This window comes from Apteryx rowi, unplaced genomic scaffold, assembly GCF_003343035.1.
Source record: "Apteryx rowi isolate R43461 unplaced genomic scaffold, aptRow1 scaffold_56, whole genome shotgun sequence".
In the NCBI taxonomy this organism is placed as follows: Eukaryota; Metazoa; Chordata; class Aves; order Apterygiformes; family Apterygidae; genus Apteryx; species Apteryx rowi.
In genome coordinates, this window is record NW_020450827.1 from 878,620 (window position 1) to 899,396 (window position 20,777).

Consider the following 20,777-nt stretch of genomic DNA (forward strand, 5'->3'; position numbering starts at 1 on the left):
TCCCCCTGCCATGCCCCTGCTGTGCATAATGCTGTCTTAATACAGCCTAACCCACAGGAGGGCAGACACAGGACGGGGGTAACAACCTGCTGTTCTGAAGTCAACCTGTGTCCACACTCCCATTTTACTGATATTCAGTCCTCTAGTCACATCCTGAGTTTACTCTCCCTTGAGATAGCATAAAACCTCCATCAGCATTACAACAGATTAGGACTGGGATTTTCCTCAATGTTTGCAGACATTTACAGTAAATATGTATCTACATTCACATGCTCCCAAAGCATTCCAGAGAAAGTGCTTTACAAAGCAACAGACTGATGATCCGTTAAATCATTCCATCCACTGGAGTAGCCATCTCCAAGAAGGAACATTATTGTGTTTTTAAACAGTATCAAGGATTTTATGAAACAGTTCAGGAGGAGAAAGGATAGCAGGTTAAAAAAACAAACAAACAAAAAGCAAGAAACAAAAAAAACAAACAGAGGAAAAGTTAGTGGTGCAACGAAGTAAAGACAACTTTGGAGTCAAACTACTGAAAAGCATCTAGAGGACATTACTAAGCATATATTCTCACACCTCTGCTTAACTTGCAAAGGGATAGCGCTTTCAGCAAAACGCGTGGCTTTTCCATTAAATCACCCTGTTGACAAGAAAGGCATTGCCCTCTACTAAATCATCAAGACTCCCTTCAATCTTGGTGGTTTTTCCAAACTACTAAATTATCTTGAAGGTTTTCCTGAAGACCTCATCTCTGCATTCCCACCCCAGCGCTCAGAAAACACCACATTGGATTTGACTGGTTAGTAGATGATCTTAAGAGTTATCCCAAACCTCAGCACCACCTGACTGAAGTATTAAACTTCATATAAATAAGCCCTTTTGGGGGTGCATTCCAACATCACCATGCACTTAGAACTGAGCTCATACGAAATTCGTTTCTGCAGCAATAGCCATCCAGCATACTATGCTAAAGATGTGGTTTCCTCCCTGCGTGCTCCACTATTACAGTAGCTCATGCTAATTTTTCATTTTATGTTTTCTAACTGCTCTCTAGCTTCCAAATGAGGAAATTCCACCACTGTGGGTGGTTCAATATAGATGAAATGATAGTGGCATGTAGGAACCCTAAAGCAAGTTATTTTCAGCCCCTATTAGGTACATGTTTGAAAGCAATGCAATGTCATCTTTATAAGCTGATTATAGAGATGCTAACTAGTTTTCTTTCTCTTCTATAAGATCTTTCTCTATCTGTACACCGTAACACCTGCTCAAAGCTAAACAGCAACAGTTGATCCAAAAGATGGTAGTTATCTATAGGCACACTTAAGAATTAGAACTCAACCTGGGCTACATTCATTCCAGAAAGCAGTCCCATGTTTCAGTGCTGCAACTTTTTAGGCAGATGCTGCTGCACATCCTGAAGCCATCCTGAACGCTTCTGTGATTGCTACATGATAAAACAGCTTAACTAATGAAAACTGCCGCTAGGCTGAAGACTGCTTTGCAAAAGGGCAGTGCATCACTTCAGATTTAAGAGAATTTAAGCATCATAACAGAAAGCAGTTTCTTAACCAGGGACAGATCTCTCTTACACTTTCTGCCGATGGGAAACATCTGCTCTGAAGCGTTTTCCTCTGAAAGGGCACATTTATTCAGGGAGGATAATTTAAACTGCTTATGAAGTTTAGCTAGTAACATTTACACAATGTTTGTGGCATGTACTGTAGCTTTCTGGTCTAAATCAAGCGTATGCTAATAACCTTACAGAATACACACTGCCTCAGCTTGTAGACAGTTTGCAACATGTCTTTTCTACACCATTAGTACATGCCTGAAAGCAAGCAAAGGGAGAAAATCTTTAACCACGTCGCAACATCTTTGCAAAGTGACACTGCATATCTGTGTCATCCCATCCTGCCAAATCAAGTCTCCAGGGAGGGGGGAGGATACAAGAATCATCTACTGCCTTCCCAGGTCTAAATATACATGCTTAATAACATATCGATGGTAGAAAGAGAAAAGATGTTCAAAGAGAAAAGGAAAGAAGTGAGATCAAACTTTCAGCCCTGAAGCAAGAGAGGCTTAGAAAAGTTTCAACTAACTCATCAGCCCCTTCTTCCCTAGCAGTAACGCCACTGCTCTGCCTCGCAGTCTCGGCAGGACCGCATTTACCTTGGAGTTAGTGGTAGGCTGTGCTGGGGGTGACCTCTGCCTTGTCGTGCTTCATGAAGTTCCTTCTTCTGGGCTGAGCGCGCCGTCTGAGTGGTCCCCTCTGCGCTGGAAAATACCCTGCAGCCAGAGAAATACGCTGCAAGAAGCTGCTGCTTCCTGGCAAATTTCACTAGAGTTAGCCAAGCAAACCCCTCCCAAGACCCAGCCCCTTCAGCCTCAGCTCATAGCGGGTGATATCATGGGCTTGTCTTGTAATCTGAGCAGAAGCACTGCAAACCGAAAACAAATGGGGGGAAAAGTTAGCCCGGGCTGCAAGGAAGGAGGTGAGCTAGGAACAAGAGTGGTTTCTCATGAAGTTCCTAGAGGATGAACATGCACAATTACCTCAGCACCGCTGTTAAATCATACAATGGGATCACAGCAGTTTTTAGGCACCCTGACTTGATTCAGAGCCTCACAGTGCTGGGCCTTTTACCCCAGCATCTTCAGACTTCCCTTTCTATGGCTTATGTGCAAGATTGCAGCATGCCATCTCCACAGCTATCGGAGCAGGTTTCATCCACCTTAACCCTTCAGCATCCAGCAACTGCTTTTTCAACTGCCCGGCAGTCTTGAGATGCATAACTACAGCAGATCAAATCAAGGCAGATACTTAAAAACCATGTAGATCTGCAGCAAGAGTTACTCCATAGTCTTCGATGTCCTGAGGACTAACCAGATACTAAAAACAATTCCTCTGCATTAAAAAGAAAATCTCTGCTGTGCCAAAAGCACTAAAAAGACTTAGCGAGGAAGCATCTCAGACTTACCCCCCTTCAACACAATGTATACGCTTAAAAAAAAAAGAGGCTTTGCAACGCAAGTCAACATTTGGAGGTTTATGAAATGGCCTAGGCTAGGCCCTCAGATCTCAGCCTAAACTGCAAGAACTGAGAAAATTCAGAGCATCTGTAGTGTGAACAACTAGCAGTGAAATAGTAACACAGATCTGAGCTAACTCAAACAGTTCTTTCATCAAAATAAGTAGTCAAATCAATCAGACACTATTCTGAGGTGACTGTAAACTTCTGCAATATTTTCAAATAAGAGGGTTTTTGTTTTTTTAAACTGTCAATTTTTTATTTAGGCTTTTATCACATCATAACAATTCTATTCAACTGTTTTCTGTAACTGTGAAATTACCGAGAAAAAAAAAGTCTGCAATTCCTATTCCATAAAACACCTTGAAATTTTGTTTTCTGACCCAATTTAGGACAGCAACACATTCTGAAGTGTCAGCATTTCCCAAAGAATGGAAATCTATTTTCTGACCAGCTTTACCCTTGAAAATTTAAATCTGTGTTCAGTGGGATTTTCGAATAATTCAGCAGAAATTTGATAGGCTCAGGAAGAACAGCGGGTATTCACAAAGGCTAACTTCAGAGGGAATATCCCCCATTTACTTCTGCAGATTCAGAGATGAAATTCCAAATTTGCCATGGACTTTCTTGCAAGCCAGCCCACCCAACACATGCCCTTCCCTCGCCAGCGCAGGATTGCTGCCTGTTGCACTCTTCCAGGTTAGTCCAGGACAATTGTGTCTTGGGGTAACAGAGTATCAGGATGTCAGGGCTTAAATCCAGGATGAGACTGAAACAGAGTGTGGCTCCTGCTCCCAGGGAAGCTAGCACCAGCAGGTTTTGCATTCTAGTCCCCAGTGCCCTAATTCTTCAGTTCGAGAAATGCTCTTAAGAGAGGTGAAATGCTGCAAACTGTGCTCAGCAGCACAGCTATCAGCAGAGCACCACCTGGCGGGTCGAGCCTTCCCAGACTCGCCTCGCTCCCGTCTCGGAGAGGGACATCAGGGGAAAAACGTGTCACAGCAGAAGCTGCACAGAGCAGAGCTACTTCAGACTGGCAGGAAGCTGAAGGCAGCCTGGCCAGAGGAAGGAATGCGTGAGCGTCTGCTGCTCGGGGCAGGGAGGAACATGACAGCCTGCAGCAGGAATGCTTGCTGCATGCCCGGGTACCGAGAGGTCGGGTAAGGATATGAGCAGCAAATGCCATGCAGGCTTCCAGCTGATGGAGGAGCTTGCTGGTTGCATAAAGTGAGACATTTGGCAGAAATTCAGCAAAGCTCCTCAGAGTAACATGTTGCATTTGGGGAAACTTTCTGTGCCCTCATACTGCAGACAGGGAAGACCAGGAGACAAGCACCCAAAGGGGAAAAAAACAAAACAAAACAAAACCCCCCCCTCTACACTCAAACTTACATTGTCTGCAGGGAAAAAATGCTCCATAGAGTGGGTTTGCATCATCTGATCATGTAAACAAGAGACCAGGAAAACCACTTGCCAGGCCAACAGGCCATCCTGGCACCTTTCAGCCTGTTTAACCATCGCCTCATTGCTCTTTGAGCTCTGTTCCTGTACTCCCTCTCTCCTTTGGAGACTGCTGCCCTTCACCAGGGAAGCACAGATCTACCCCATCCCTTATCCTCTCCCCAGCAGCAATCTATCCGCTGCTTCCAAAAGAGGGGCAAAGATGCAGCCTCATGGGCAGCATTACTACAGCTGCCAGCAGGCATTGGTTCCCTGTGTTCGGTGACCCCACGTACACTGGATATTTTCATGCAAAATACTTGTACAAGCACCAGCTGCAGCTGAATCTATCTCTTGGCCATGCACACAGCCACCACGACCCATTTCAGATCCACCACCCTAGCCTTCTTCTGTATCTGCCCAAAGCACACACCTTGCCGTATGGACAAGCCACGACTGGATTTGACCAAATAGTCACAGTCATGGTCCGTGCTCCCCCAAATTAGGTACGCACCATTAGGTTCTCTAATCTCTCTTCTCCAATCTTCAGTTCTTTTTTAAAGGCAAGGCTCATTGCCTACCCAAGCCTTGTGTTTTCACCCCATGGACCTGTGGCTCCAGAGAGTCTAAGTCTCACCCAGGTCGACTCGGCCTTTCAAGTTCACAAAGCAGATACACCGAGCTCCACGAAGGTTGCTCTGCACAGAGATGATCTAGGCAATACCTGAAGAACTGAAAGACCTGACTGCTCTGGCAAGAGTGTTAAAGACACGTGGCAATTTTCACATCAATTGGCCCTAGTGATAAATTCCTGCAACGTATAATTGGAGGGCTGTATATCTGCTCTTGAGCTCATAGGACAGCTAAACACCAGTGATTCTGGAGAAGTAGGTCTATAGATCCCTCAAGAGAGACATAAACCATATTGGTTTACGTAACATTTTTAATCCCTACTAGAATTGCTTAGACTGTTGCATAAAGAGCTTGGTAGTGACCATGAACTGACCTCCCAGACCTGATACTCCTATTTACTGCTGTTTGGTTACTGCTAGTTTGCTGCTCTGCCCTAACCATGGCTGGGTTTGTATAGTCCCATGTACATGTGGCAACTGGAGCTCAAGGCACTGTAAACTTAAGTTGCTTCTATTCACGGAGGGATCCTGGTACAATATGATGCTTTTACAGCCAGCAAAGCTGGAAAGATGAGATTCATTTTCTATCAGAAACAACAACTTTAGTCGTCCAAGATCTCTATTTTCTCTGCATGCATTTCAGTCCAAATGTCAATGCAATGCAGACAATTACCATATCATGCCTTCTTTCCCTCACCCACATAATTTTTCATGCTTTGCAGAGTCACCCCTTCAAATCTGCTGCCCTCAGAACCTCTCAGTGTTGCTATTCATAACAGGTCACTAAAGACAGCTGAGTTCAAGGCTCTTCAAAAACAGCCCATAACAAGATCTCCGCTGAAGTCCAGACTCTTAACAACGGCCCATCAGAACAGAAGCCCAGGACAGCATTATACAAAGAGACCAGTGAGACCCCCACGTCTCCCAGCTCTGTTGGATGCGTCATCTAGATAGTAACACACCTTCAACATCCATAAACTAAACATATCTCTGAGCAAAGAAGAGGCTCATACACCAAATCATCACGAAGGAGGGTGAAACTGAAACCCCATGACATACTCGGAGTATGATGTTTGTTCTTGCATTACAATGCTTACATGACAGCAGCTGCTGTTTCTCAGTCCCAGGCAACTTGAAGAATAGAGCAGCACATACACAGACAAGGCACATACATCCTTCCTGCAGTTCTGTCCTTAACCTTTTAAGGATGAGGGGAAAAAAAGGCCAGTTAATACTGAAATCTTCCAACTGGAATGCAAGCTTCCTGTTTTCCTAGGCCAAGGAGGACCCAGGCACAAGGCACTCTGCAAGCTCCTTCCATACTCTGTCCATGAGAGCCATTACTCGGAGATCCTAGCTGTCTTTGAGCACTGAATCAAGGAGTCAGCTGCTGAAAGCCAGCTTCCCCCAAGCAATCTCCTGACAAAATGCAGGCGGCACACGCTATCTGACCCAGCACACACCAACATCCTTCCCCATACTTACAGGTTCTTGATGGGTTCCCTCTGTGTGACTGAGCCATGCAGGAGGAGATGAGTAAAGGAGGGCTTAAACACAGACTTTTGCCCCTAGAAAAAAAGAACAGAAAAAGAGTGAGATTTCTAGAAAGGAGAAGAGTTTATGAGAAGTCCAGCTTCACTGATTTGAGGCAGTCAGAATGCTGTGGGAAAGCAGAGTGAGCTGATCCCACATCTGCAGTGAAGCGATTCATGTACTAGGAGTCTGGGAAGGAGGTTTGCATTTTGTCTTTTTATGCTAGGGGATGGCAGAGCTCCTAGAGGCTTACCATCCCCTCCCACTAGATGGCAAGAGTCCCCCTCCTAAACAGCAGAGCCTCTGTGAGCACAGACTCCTGTGTCCAGGGGTCAAGAGTCAGAGAAGGGACTTCTGGCCCCAACAAGCCCTGAGCAGACAGAACCGGCCTCCCATCCAGTCCAGTCTGTGGCATGATTTGTTTGCCTGCAATCGAGAAAGCTATGTCCAGGAGAAAGGCAGAAGAGAGGAGAAACTGAGGTGAAGAGAATAAGACTTCAGGTGTAAAAGGGGGAGGATGCTCAAAAACATAATGGACTGATCTCTGTTACTCCCAGACAAATGCCACTCCAAAGCAGCAAATTCCCTTCCTCATTCTTAAAAGACGTTACAGAAACATCTGTTTTCAAGTCTTAGGTGCTGATTCACTGTAACAGGCCAGAGAACACGTCCTAACAAGGACAGTCTCTACCAGTGGTTCTGCAGAGACTTGAACAATTAGTTCAAGAACAGAGACTCCAGTTGCTGATGTAATTTGCAAGAGGGCTGATGAGAGGGCAGGATGCTAGATGCAGAAGGGAACATCTAGGTAGGAGATGCATTACATACCTTTGAAACTGATCCCACCATTTCCTCAACATCCTTAATCTTTACCTGCATCAGCAAGGAGCCCAGGGATGTGCCAAAAAGTAGCCATGTTCACAGCCTTCCACTGTCTATTGCTGCTTACCAAAATTTGGGCAGGGCAACCTAGACAGCCCACCTAATGGGCAAAAAGTCTGGCACTGGTCAAATCTTGTTTGCAAGCCATCACTGTGGTTATCGGCAGAAGAGAAATGTTGGTAAAGTGCCATACACAAGACCTAGGAATAGAAAACATCTGCGATCTGTAGACTCAAATCATGCCCTGCTTTAGCGCACTATTTGTAGTAGCGAATTTAGAGCCGGTAACTTACAGGACTCTGGAAAGCACAAGCAGTTTAAGAAAAATCTGGATATCTATATGGACTGTATATTTGTATGCTGCCTGGTACAACAGTGCTGAGCACCTCTTTTAGAAGATCAGGGTCCTAAAAAACTTCTGCAGTTCAGCAACGCAAATCACTTGTCATCTGTCAAGACTCTTCTTAACCCAGTCCCAAGAACTTTCCCAGCACTATTTCCCACCAACCCAAAGATCTTCAAGGACAAGCACGTGAGAAAGTCATTATCATCCTCCCATTCTTTAAATAAGGGGAGGGTGACCTGAAAAACAACTGTCAGGACCAGGTCCCCCGAAGCCTGCACACAGAGGCTGGTGCCCAGGCAGAGGGACACAGCAAGTCCTCACTGCACTCATTTCAGCTTTCAATGAGCTTCATGCGTTATTTAGTAGCAACAATGGCAGAAACAATGGGACAAAAAAGAACAAGGTGCCCCCGATCGGGCATACCATCAAGTCACTGCTGCTATTGACTGTCCCCTTCACTAAGTGCTCCAGAAAGACAGAAAACCCTTTTGTTTCCACATGCAGCAAGGCTTCATAGCCTCCAGATGGATGGTGCTCCTGGAGGAGCTATGTGCCTCCTCCCCCCCGCCCAACACTCGCCATCTGCTTTTCTCATGGGTATACTTTTGTCTCCCAATCACTTCTTCCATTAGGGGCCATGTCTGGCCTTGTTTGCTTTGGACATTTTCCACACACAAAAACACAGCAACAAAAAGAAGAGTGATACATTTAAGAGGCCATGAAGCCAAAAGCTTTGGTGTCACTTGCCTGTCCACTCCAGGTCGCTGGGAAGGTCAAAGAGCAGTGCCCTTGCCCCCCCTTTAGGCTTTTCTTGCATGCCTTACCTGTCCTTAATGGACCTGGAGAAAGGACAGAGTGAATAGGAGAAGCAGGAGAAAGAAAACAAAGCTTGTTAATGCAGAAAGACACACAAACAGATAAACGTTACCATTGTGACTCAGGAATCCAAGCTGAGACAGCTAGTGAAAACTGGCATCACTAAGTCTCTTAAAAGGATCATGTTTCCCACGGTGTTGTTGCTTAGTGTAGTCCAGGCTTGTCCAGGGGTGGGATGGAAAGGCTTCCTTTCTTCTTATCGAGCTACAGCAAGATCTACAAGAATAAGCTGGTTTTAGTCTCCCTCAGACGATGTTACAACTACACAGTAAACTTCCTTCTCCTCTTCCAGGGCTCCTGCCCCATCCTGCAAATCCCTATAAATGGAGTGAAAAAAAAACATGCTCTAATTCTAATTATTGGGATCCTATGGCCAGATTTTCAAAGAAACTAAGAACTGGATTTGCAAACACTTGTCTCAGGCTAGTTCAAGCACCAAAGAGCACAGCATTCTTGTAAATCCAGGCATTCAGCCTTGAAACTTAGCTGAATACTTTTGAAAGTCTCTGCCTCCTTCCCCTGCCAACAAACACCAAGGTGCAGCAAACTCGCACAAAGCCCTCACAGGAAGGGCCTCACACCATCCTCGGGCTGAGATCTAGCACTGCGTTCCATGGAAGGGATGGCACATGACTTTCGCGTGAACACAGCAGAGAACCACAGCAATCCCTCTCCAACAGGCCTAAAAAGCTTCATTCTGAACTTTGAATACCTCGGACAAGGAATAACACTGCTGAAGAGCCCCAGGCAAGAGTACAGCACTGTCTGTTCTTCCTTAGCACTTCCCTCACACTCCCAGCCCTTAGCTGCTCTTCCTTCTAATGACTGAAATAGCTTTCTCCTGTGGGCCTTTTGGAAACTTAATTAACTCAGCTGCCTCTCGCTATGCCCCGTACCTGCATGAGAGCAAGGGGGTTAACTCCCCGCTTGCTGGTAGTAAATAAGGCCCTGAGCTGCTTTCACACAACATACTCTGTCCCTGAAGCTCACTGCACATCTACCAGCGTGTAAGACTCTGTAGACACGGATGTACCGCTTGGAGAAACAGCCCATTCCCCTCAAATCTTTCAGTTACCGTTACAGCCATGAACGGTTCATGTAGCAGAAAATCTGCACAAAGAAACACAAATCCAAGAGCAATTGGGGGAAGCTCTATAGAGTTTATTGACCCATGCTCTCACAGCTTCCTCCCCCTGCACCACGACTGGTATTTTCATGACAAATTGACCCTTCTTACGCACAGGGAGAGGCAGCTGAGCATCTGATGAGATTTCTTAAAGACCTGAGGATTTAGGAAAGCAAATCCAGAAACAAGCAAAACCCAGCTGTTTTCAGTTTTGAAGATGTTGACCACCCCCTATCTCCCATAGGGTTCCATGTGCTCATTCTGCATGTGCACCTTATCAAGCACAATTCATCACCTGACAGCTGAATGAGGGGGAAGATACAGATATGAAATAGGCTTCTGCGCACAATTTACATGAATAAAGAAAGCTTGTTTAAGGTTCTAGGCCTTAGGCTTGTTTGAACTTGTTTTTTCATACATTGTTTAGGTTCTTAATGAACAGTAGCTGTTCTTGAAACCAATTGCTGCTAGTAATGTCTTTTCACTGTTAGGCGAGGAAATATTGGGCCATCTTTATTCTGCCCTTCCTGACCCAAATCACTAAAAAAAGCTACAGCCTATATCCTTCTAGCAGAGCATTACCGCTAGGATCCAAGAGAGGGGAAAAAAAAAAAATCAAAAAAAAAAATCAAGGAATAAGAGACAGATTCACCAGCTGTACACAGCATAGCAGTCACTGTCACCCCACTCCACCATTTTCCGATTGCTTTCTCACCACCCATTCAACTTCTTGTTTTTCTTCACATTTCAAACAACTCCGGCTTCGTATCTTCATTCCCCATTGTGGAGTTTTCAAAAAATAAGTGTGAAATGCTAAAGCAGGCACATGATGCTTTATGTAAGCACAGAGACCAATCTGGCTCCATTATGCCATCCCTATTCCAGCCCCTACTTTATTTGTCAAGTTTCCTAGTTGTTTTCCAGGAGTATATATGAACATATCAGTTGTCATTGAACTGAATTAGGACTTTTGTGCACTCTAACAGTACAAGTATTGATGCAGAAGTAGCAGCAGCACTAGCTGTTTTTCCAGGTGAGTTACAAAACACACAAAATAGGCAATACTTCTCTTATGCACTATAGCGCTGGTGAGGGCCTGCCAGAGCCCATGAGACACCTACCAAAGTCGTCTTAAGCTCTGGGGGCCACAAAACACATACTTCATTGTGTACAGCCACAGATTGTCCATCCTACAAGATAAGAAAGCAATGTCCAAATCCTGCACTCGGTTCCACCAATGAAACACTACGTAACTTTGGACAATTATTTTCCCTTTTAAAATGTTTACACTACCTGAATTTAGGACAGAATAGTCTTTTCATAATGACTGTCCATCATTTAGTAAAAATGAACTTCCATTTCTATTAGAGAATCAATTTTAAAGTGATACATTAAAAGATAAGGCCTTTAAAGAAATAAGAGCATCTTAAAGAATATCTCTAAAAAAAACCACCTTCAGTATCTGAAAGGAAGTTCTATTTTGGGTCTAAAACTTTCTTTCTTCAACTGTTTCTTGTTTTTATGATTTTCAGAAGTGTTTTGTTTGCATGCTGCATTTGAGACACTCCATCTCTTCTACTAAGAGATGCTTGGCAGAGTCCATCCTGCCTGGATTTTGCCACTGTCGCACACTGAAACTTCCTCTCCACTTTACCGCTAACCTTAACACTTGTCCAAAGGGGAATGCTTTATCTAGGCATTCAATTAGAGGCCCTGCACTCAATTCTGGGCACCTCAGGAACAGGAAGTACAGGCTTGTTACAATCATCAGTGTCAGTTTTCTGATAATTCTTATCAGCCTACGAGTGCAACAAGTTTGCACCAGCTCCAGACATCAGAAGTGAGAGGAGTATTATCTTTACGCATTCACTTAGGTGGTGCTCAAAAAAATAGCAGAATGCAAAACACAGGCTTGCAGCTAGTGAACCGTTCAGATTTGTCAGGTACGAAAATACTTTGTAAAACAGAGACACCATTTGTTATTTCCAATGTTCAGTTAAAGATCCATTGCCATTTTAAAATTGGGGTCATTCCAACAAGTATCTGGTTAATTCCTACAGCAACAACACAACCATCTGCCAGACACTGGACAGAAGGAGCAAAAAGTTTAGCGCCTAAATTTAGCTGCAGTTCAGCAGATCAAACCTGAATTCCCTTGACACTCAATGGCAAGGGCAAGCATATCGGGGAGGAGACGATAGAACAATTCAAAGCATCTAAATGTTTAGATGAATAAACTGCACCTTAAGTATGACAAAAGTGGTATCAACGTTTCAGTGCTCCACTACTGAAAACAGCATCCAGTTTTCCAACATATTCACGCCTACTAGAAGAGAAGAAAATTTTGCCAGTTGGATACAAGCAGCGAAAGCAGAAATGATTTATATTACACAATAAAATATTCATTCATCAAAAGTTCATATAAATCCCACTTTTAATCATGGACAAATTATTTTCAAGTAAAATTAACAGTTTTAAATAAAATATAAATTAACAAATCAGAGTACTCAAAAACAAAGTCACTGTGCGTGTCTACTCTAGCAGAAACAAAAGCCTAGACGTATTCCAATTTTTACCCTACTGGAGCTTCAGGGAGATCTTTTAATGATTTTGAAACAGAAATAAGGATCAAAAAGTAGTGACTTTTGCCACTATATGGATATAGCTTTCAAGACAGAGGTGAAACTCACAAATCAACAAGACAGTGATTTAAGCAATTTTGTGGAAGCACAGCATTGGGTGCAATAGATTTTTCTTCTACATCACAGTACTTATTCCAGAATATAAAACAGAAAATCTGTCCTAACAGGTTGTTTCTTACTGCTTTTGAAAACCCTGTACTTCCTTTTCTTTGATTGGGGACACTCAGAATTGAGATGTCAAATACCAAGCATGGATCTGGAGAAAAAAGAAGAAAAGAAGAAAAAAAAAAGAGAAAAATTCTCATTCATCCTAGCTAACAGTATTTCACAATCCCACCCAAAGGATGAGAATTCACACTCATTCTCTTACCATACATAGCTTAAGCTACTGCTACTCATTTACTGACGTCAAGTCTTTACTCTTCTCATTACACGCAAAAGTGCATTATTTAAAAATAAAATAAAATAAAGAATTTTTGGCAGATATTGTCTAATGAGACTAAGCCAAGCTGACCCCATTTTCCCACATTTCCAAAGCCTAGCTGAAATCCACAGTTGGGGTGATCTGCTTCTTCTGTGATTTAAAGGGACAAAAAGGAGAAACCCTGAGGCAAAAATGGCTTTTTCTGTAGGAAGTCCAATAAAAGTTCTCCATCACAGCATCTCATAAGGCTCCTGGGATCTTCTGTGGCGGGAGGCCTTCCTCAATCCATAGGGAAGAGGATGAACTGTTACGCAACATTCGCCTGTGAATTCGTCTCAGCCTTAGCAGGTAAAGTAGGATGGAGAGCAGCACGATCAGAAAACAGACAAAAAACAAGTAATGATTGTAAACAAAGGAGAAGCTCCTCCAGTGGGAGTGACTTCCACGGAAGTTTTCTTGCTGGATGTCTCTGAAAAGTCAAAGGGATAGACGTAAATTGCAAAGCAAGCTTTGCCTCCAAACTATCGTTTCAAAGAAAAGAGAGCCCATCTTAGTAGAACAGGCTTTATCAAGAGTTACTTGAACTACCTGAAATAGGCACTCAGATATGGATACTTTATATAAATGAACTAGAAACAACATTTTGTCTCCCCCTGTCTGCCTGCTGCTTTGCTGTCAGCGTCTCCCTTCCCTTCATAAAATGCTCATCCCATCCACCCAAACACTATTTCCAGACATTTAAGAAAACAAGTGGTACCTTAAAGGTAAAAAACGTGTTCGGTAAAGAATGGCTCCCAACGTCCATTGCACTTCTTTGTCATAAACCTGCAGAGCTGTTTTCAAATTGCTGTAACTCACAGGAAAAGAGAAGCCATTGTGAAATACTTCATACATCCAGGCAGACTTAAAACACTGGTACCTACAGAAAAAGTGGCAGAGAGTCAGGTATTTAATTTCTCAGTAGTTACACAGTCCCAAAGGACTGTGGAGCACACTTAGATACACTGCTATCAGTAATTTTTATGGCTGATGCAATATTTAAGGTTATATTCACACTTCTAATGATTTCATTAAATGGATCATTTGGACATGACCTCTCCTTGGCAACTCTGCATGAATGAATTTGCTGTACAAACACAAATACTTACTTCAATCTGTGGAGATCAGCATGTGATGCATAAAGACCACGGTCAAAACGTTCCCGTAGGACAGACCACTTAGTGGCACAATAATCCTAAAAAAACCAAAACAAACAAACAAAAAAAGACAAACAAAAAACCACACACTTCAATATTGCTTCTGCTTTGTGTTAAGAATTTGTTTGCCACTAGATAAGATGCTCTGTAAACATCCAAAACTAAAAAAATAGAAGAGCTTCCCTTGAACTATCAATGTCAGACTGCACATTTCATGATATTTTCTTTAACATAATTTTGACCCATATTTGGCATTTGCTGTTAAACTAATATTCAGCAGCATTTAAATTCTTTAGTAGACAACCCGTTTTTAGAGTATTGACAAAGCAAGTCATATTCCTTTAGTTTATGCTGTAGCCTTGCTTTATACTGCCCTGACAGATTGATCCCTGCTAGGATTAGCCCCAGGGAATCAGGTATGAAATATATAAAGCAGGAGGAAAAGGGAATTTTTTTGCTAACCATTATTAAGACCTTCATAAAAAGAAGTAAGGGGTAGAAGGAGTGTGGATTTATCCTTAGTCAAATTTCAGAAGAACTATTGAAATATGAGTCCTGTTCTCTCTGGAGTCAACTCTATTATCGTGTCTTAAAACAAGCATTCTAAAAGAAAACCCAGATGAGGCAAAGAGATGCCCTGTGATAATTCATTGCAGGGTGAATGGAGTTTGGATCTCCAAAGGAGTTTTGTTGCAAGAGTTTCAGAACAAAACATTTTTCTAGAGTAGTTTGTTTCAAATTAGAAAAAAAAAAAAGTTTTTCAAGAATATTTACCTTTGCAGCTTTAGTAAACTTAGCAGCATTGTAATCTCCTCCCATGCGTAATACATCCTCAGTACAGTAGTAGAACTCCGAGAAGCCATAGAATTCACTGTTCTGAAAGTGCACGGCAGGCTGATAGACACCGTTCAGAGATGTCTGGGTTTCATTAGTCTTATTCATGAAGGGTTGAATAATTTCACGGCACATATTAAAGTCTCCTGTTCCACGCAAATACATTATCTGTCCGTTTTGCTGAATCTCATCCTGAGCATCCAGGGGCAGGCAAGGATCTAGGTAGGGTGAATCAGAAGTCATACCAATCTGTTTGCCCAGCAGCCTGTATACAAGAGCACGCACAACTGTAACAACTGCAGATCAGAAACTTCAAACGCTGAGATATCACAGCATCAAAACAGAAAGACATCCTCATTTAAAGAGGTTTCAGCATTTCATGCTGCACACCGTAGAAACTAAGTTTTATGTCAAGACTCCTTCCTACATATATTCAAGTTAGAGGCTGCTGAGCCTAGTGATGCGCAGAACCCATATCCCCAAGCTATTGCAGTCATTTACCTGTTTCTAAATATGGTACTGCTAAATAGACTGTCTTCATATCTCTGGCGTGCTGCATTCCCTCCAAAGCCAAGGAACGTTGCAACGTAGACTCTATATACATGCTCAGTTTGATGAGCATCACAGCCCAAGTTGAATTCTGCTAGTAAGTTTTTGGCTACTTCCTCCTGCAGAACACAAGCACTAGGATTAGCTATAAACAATATGAACCAGAACCTAAAGGCTAGTTCATTGGACAACAGGATGCCTTAAGACCTTTAGGCATCACTCCTTACTCATCTATTTTGCTTTTCACAGGTCCGCATTACCTTCTATTTGACAAGGAGAGCAGAGCATACTACTTGCAGAGTACTCTATCATCGCTGTTGATACCCAAGGAACTGTGAAGGCCAGGAACTTGAAACTGCTACTGCGGACACTGAAGTCTCCTCCCAGGAAAAAGGTTTCTCTACAGCTATTAAGCTCAATGCTACTGCCTCTGACTTCCCAATGCCACAGATTGCTAAGATAGGTAGACTGATGGTTGGCCAGCAGAGCCATTATTAATTTTCCAATTCAGAGCTCTCAAGATTTTCAGGAGACCTCTGTCAGTCTCTCACCTCTCTTCACATTCCATACATCAGTTGGTTGAAGTAGCTTATCAAACATTTTAAGAGACACGTAGCAGAAGCACCTCATGGAGAAGGTGCTCAGGAAAGTAGCATAACATCACAGGGCCTCCAACAAACTTTGTAAATGAGAAACAGAAATAGGACTGTACAGCGTCACAGCCAGTTGACGCCCATTCTCTGTGAGGGAGCCTGAATGGGCTCCAGGTTGAAAAAAACATTTTTTTAATCAATTTACGTTCAGATAGGGTCACAGAACAGCCATCATCAATTGTTTGCAACTCTTCCTATTTCCAAATTCATATTTGACTGTGACAATCTGCTCAGAATCTGAATGCCTATATTTTTGATTAACAGCCCAAACCGCTTGTTATGCCATCTGTCTGAATAGGCAGAGCAGTTATTAGAACCTGCAGTAGTGAAAAAAAATGTAATTTCACAGCTGAAGATTTGAACAACATCATTACAACAGTGCACTGAAAGTCAAAACATGGGGCTTTTATGCTATCCTTACTTCAGATAACCTCTCATTGACTTCAATGAAAAATTATCTAATTTTAAAAATTCAGGAATTATTGTAGAGATCAGCGCACTGAAATGAGAGAAAGTCATGTTCCATTTAAGACTTTGCAATGAAGAAATTCACTTCCTACAACAAATGAACTGTGCTGAGGACACAGGTGATGCTTCAGACTGTATTGTTACCAAGTAACTTGTTAATTCAGTATCTCACAATCCAATTTATAAAGGAAAAAGCTATATCTTATGTAAGTTCTTAAAAAAAAAAATCATACAACCTTTGATCTCTATACTCCATAATAAAGTCTCTTAAGCATAACACAAATTAAAAAAAAAGTACATATATTTATGTACACACAAAGAATGCACATCCAATTAAACTTAAAAATTGCTGACAAATTATACTAATTGAAATCAACTTTCTGAATGAACAAAATACAAACGAATTGCTTAGCTGATGAAGGACTCGTATTTGCCATCTTCTCTTGTCATTTTGGGATGTGATGTAATGAAGAGTAAGACTCAAAACAAAGAAAACAAACAGAACAAATATGCATTAAAATAAACCAAAAGGAAAAGAAGAAAGTTGCACAGATAATAACCTGCTGTGAAGAGGCAAAGCTTACAGTTTTAGGGACTTCGTATGCTATCTGAGTCGACACTCCGCCCATGTCAAGAATACCCACTGTCCTCTTACGGAAGATGGCCTCCTTGTTTTCACTACCTGGGACGTGCACCTCCACAACCGCTTCATCCTCTGGAGGAAAGAATGAAAAGCCTTTGAGAAATCCAGCTGGGGCGGGCCTAAAGCAGCACCACGCTCAGAACACCCTCTAGTTTTTGTGACAATGAAGATCATTGAAGTTTCACATGCAAATTAAGCCAGTACCAGCATTCACATGTGCACTGTTCACTGATGGATCTATCTGAAAACATACCAATGACACTGAAAGCACAGGAGTAACATATTTGAAGTCCTTCCTAAAACCCAGTTCACAATTAAGATACCTACCATCATCTGTATGTTCAAATCTTCCAAGGACAAAGTTGATGCCAATCCACGCATACACTCCTACATACACAAGGGGAAAAAAAAAAAATTGGACACTTCAGGAATGCCTGATACATACCATCTTAAAAAGAGAGAGGAATATTTTGCATTTGACTTGTTATCACATACCACTGCTCCTATTTTACACAGTAAAATACTTAAAATCCTGACAAATTAACCTAGTCTTTCTGTCCCAGGTCAGGATTCTGATGAAAATTCTAATTTAATACATTAAAGATACTTTGATTGTAAATTAAAAAAAAAATAAAACATTGGCTTTTAAAGTGACTTAAAGTTTACAAGCTGATTACATCAAAACATTGTTCCCTTTAGAAACCACTTGTCTGCAGCATTTCTTCTGTTTAGAGAAATCTTGTATCCTATCCCGACCCCCTACCTCCCTGAAGTTGGAGAAAATGGACTAAAATCTCTGCAAAACAGGGATGTGTTATGTTCACTGCTAATTAGAAAACATTTCGACAAGTTAGAAGATCACAGCAGATGATGATCTGCACACAGGACCATATATTGCTATTGAGGAATAGATCTCTCAACTGAATTAGAATTTTAAAAAGCAATAAAAAAAATTCAAGTTGTAGCAGGAAAAGAATAAACATTTTAAAGAATTTTTCCAACATTAACCTACCTTCCTGTTTCCCAGAAATAACCTCTGCATGCGAGTCCGAGAACAGAAAATCAAAATGCACAGGGATATCAGTGAGCAGATCCTCGAGTATTGCCTTCTGCTGGCTGCAAAATTACATTTTTGAACAGTTAAAATAATCAGAGACACCAGGATCACTATTCTAAATGCTAAAAATAAGATGGCCAATAACCTTTCTGGCAGAATCCTCATTCCTGCAGTACACAGAATATAAAGAGGAGTCTCTTTGTGTTTTGCACGGGGTACGTGTTCAGCAGCAAAGCTCAGAAGTGGAGAAATGTAATCACTGACCTTCTCAGGAGAGCTAGCAAACTCTGAAATGCCTAGTGAAACAGATAAATATGAAAGTGAAGCAATTCAGGCCTCAGGGAGTTCCTGTCTGCAAAATCTTGATAACCAATGCGCTGAACAGAAACCAACAACCCAAAGCCAATTCCAGGAAGTCAACTACAGGAATAAAAAAAGAAGAATGACACTAACACTAATTCATCCTCTAACCATTAGAGAAAAACCTGTATTACTGTTTTATATAATTACCTATTTGTATAATTGGTTCAAATAGCTTTTTAGAAAGCTAATTATTTATTTACTTACTAAACAGAACTAACTTAACTGACAACTGAACGGGCAACTGTTTTAGTATACAAAGAAACCCCCCTCCTCCTACTTGTCAGTGTCATGTTTCAAGTTCTAAAGCTGAACAAAGCATTGTGCAAATCAAACGCAAAGAAACTGGAGCAATGCCACACTGACAGCACGCAAGTTTCCCTTACGCAGACATTTTAAATGCAGGTTTTGAAAAAGCAAGGTTAGGATAGGCAACTATCTAGAAAAGCAATTCTAAAAATTAATTTCTTTCCAGTACCTGGTTTAATTTTCATAACCACTGGTTTTCTGTTTTTGTCCCTCATCTGTTTGATGTCCAACAGATCGTGCGGGTTACCATTGTGCCTCGGCCAACAATACACAAAGATTCTGGAGCCACTGCTGCCACAGTCCACAACGATTCCATAGTTCAGATTGGGGTTGTTTGTATTGGTAGCTTCAGTATCAGTTACTCGGGCAAGATATCTAGAAGAAAACTTGGCATTACTACAGGACAATTCAAGCTCTTTAATAAAGTTCTTCTTAACATCAGATTCAAAACATCATAACAGCTTCTACTGGAGGAATCACAGATTAGTTTTCAGCATTTTATACTGCTGAAGGGAAGGGGGGGAAAAAAAAGTGCTGCTCAAAAGAAGGAAATTCTCCAGATAAATTCTGAAAGTCATTTCCAGAATAATTTCTTACACAACACTCTTGCTCCCATATTTTTATTATGCTATGGAAACATTAAATAAGATATTGTAAAGTTGAATTATTAATAAATTGAAAGTAACTTCAAAAAAAAAAAACTATAGGAAAAAGCATGAAATTTTATCCATGCTTTTTTCCCCCTCCATTCAGTTATTTTATACACCCTTCCTGTCAGTGTTTTGTCTTGCACACCAAATTCCTGTCCCAACTTTAAGCAACTTAACATGAATCTGTAGAATGTAAACCACATTCTTCCTCTTCACTGGAGCATTTTTAACTCTCACCTGTGGAATCTTTTATCCCTGTACGCACGTCCATACTTATTCCGGATGATGACCACAGAGTAGTAAAGCAAGGAGACAGCAGCAGCAAGTATTCCAATAACAACAATCTGTCGCAAAGTGGTGTTGAGAATACGTGGACATCCCACAGGAGAGATGCTGAAGTGCCAGGAAGCAGGAAGCAAACATGAGATGTTTATCCTAAAATTCAAAGAGGACAATCTGGTTTAAAAATGGACTCTACTAAAAAGAATTGCAGGACATTCTTAAAAAAAGCTAAGGACAAAGAGATTTTTCAGAAAACTTTTTACTTTGGTCTGCTCTAGCTGTGCTTTGCTCGTGCTCTGGTATAAGCAGAGTCAATGGTCTGTTCCCACCTTGGGATGCACAGTTAGGCATGAATTCACAATCAGGTTTTTCATCATTTACTCTGATGAGACCACAGCTTGGTACGTCCGTTCTTTTGGAATTCTCACCTCCCCATTCCGGGATATGGGCAGGACCAACAGAGAGAAAGACCAGCAGGTGTCCCAATATCAGCCAGTCACCTCAGACTGAGAAGACACGTGAATCCTTCTCAAAGCCATTGCTCCTCTGCTCCTGAATTAAAGAAAATAAATAAATAAATAAATAAAAAGATAATCCTCCCCCAAGCACAGCCGTTCACTCAGGGAGCGGTACGGAAGTCAGGCACACATCCAGCTCCACCACCACCCCCGGCAAGGCCGGTCCCTAAAGCGCAAAGGCTCCAAACTCAACATTAACAGCGTTTTTCCGTTGTAACCCCCGGCGGGAGCGCGGCGCCCGCCGCCGCCTCCTCACGGCCCCGGCAGCCCGGGACAGCCGCCGAGGCCCAGGCCCGGCCCCCACCCCGCTCCCCACAAACGGAGG

The 20,777-nt window shown here is 42.2% G+C and overlaps 2 protein-coding genes across 10 annotated transcripts in view; both read right to left on the bottom strand.

Moving 5' to 3' along the window:
- Positions 1–12,771, bottom strand: part of LOXL2 (lysyl oxidase like 2) — a 62,389-nt gene extending 49,618 nt beyond the window's left edge. For 2 of the 6 annotated variants that reach the window (XM_026081860.1, XM_026081854.1), the window contains exons 1-6: positions 12,111–12,190; positions 10,989–11,057; positions 8,794–8,957; positions 6,590–6,672; positions 6,202–6,302; positions 2,173–2,289 (exon numbers count right to left, since the gene is read on the bottom strand). The gene's annotated coding sequence lies outside the window, so the exon portion shown is untranslated. Of the gene's footprint in view, positions 1–2,172; positions 2,290–6,201; positions 6,303–6,589; positions 6,673–8,793; positions 9,059–10,988; positions 11,058–12,110; positions 12,191–12,688 lie in introns of those variants that run through there. The other 4 variants (XM_026081857.1, XM_026081853.1, XM_026081855.1 and 1 more) reach the window with 4 other exon arrangements.
- Positions 12,277–20,484, bottom strand: ENTPD4 (ectonucleoside triphosphate diphosphohydrolase 4). 4 transcript variants are annotated; one of them, XR_003256049.1, is made up of 13 exons: positions 20,363–20,484; positions 19,890–20,087; positions 19,172–19,377; positions 18,479–18,629; positions 18,289–18,392; positions 17,604–17,663; positions 17,194–17,348; positions 15,465–15,631; positions 14,904–15,228; positions 14,082–14,167; positions 13,691–13,852; positions 12,880–13,402; positions 12,277–12,765 (listed from the first exon to the last, which is right to left on the bottom strand). XR_003256049.1 is itself a non-coding variant. In XM_026081862.1 (12 exons), exons 1-12 carry the CDS (start codon positions 20,368–20,370, stop codon positions 13,174–13,176), a joined length of 1,851 nt encoding a protein of 616 aa, XP_025937647.1. In that variant the 5' UTR covers positions 20,371–20,484; the 3' UTR covers positions 12,284–13,173. The 4 variants fall into 4 exon arrangements, 3 of the variants coding, with proteins under 3 accessions (XP_025937647.1, XP_025937648.1, XP_025937649.1); XM_026081862.1 differs by having other exon boundaries at positions 12,284–13,402; XM_026081863.1 differs by having other exon boundaries at positions 12,703–13,402; positions 17,218–17,348.
- Positions 20,485–20,777: the final 293 nt, after the last annotated feature.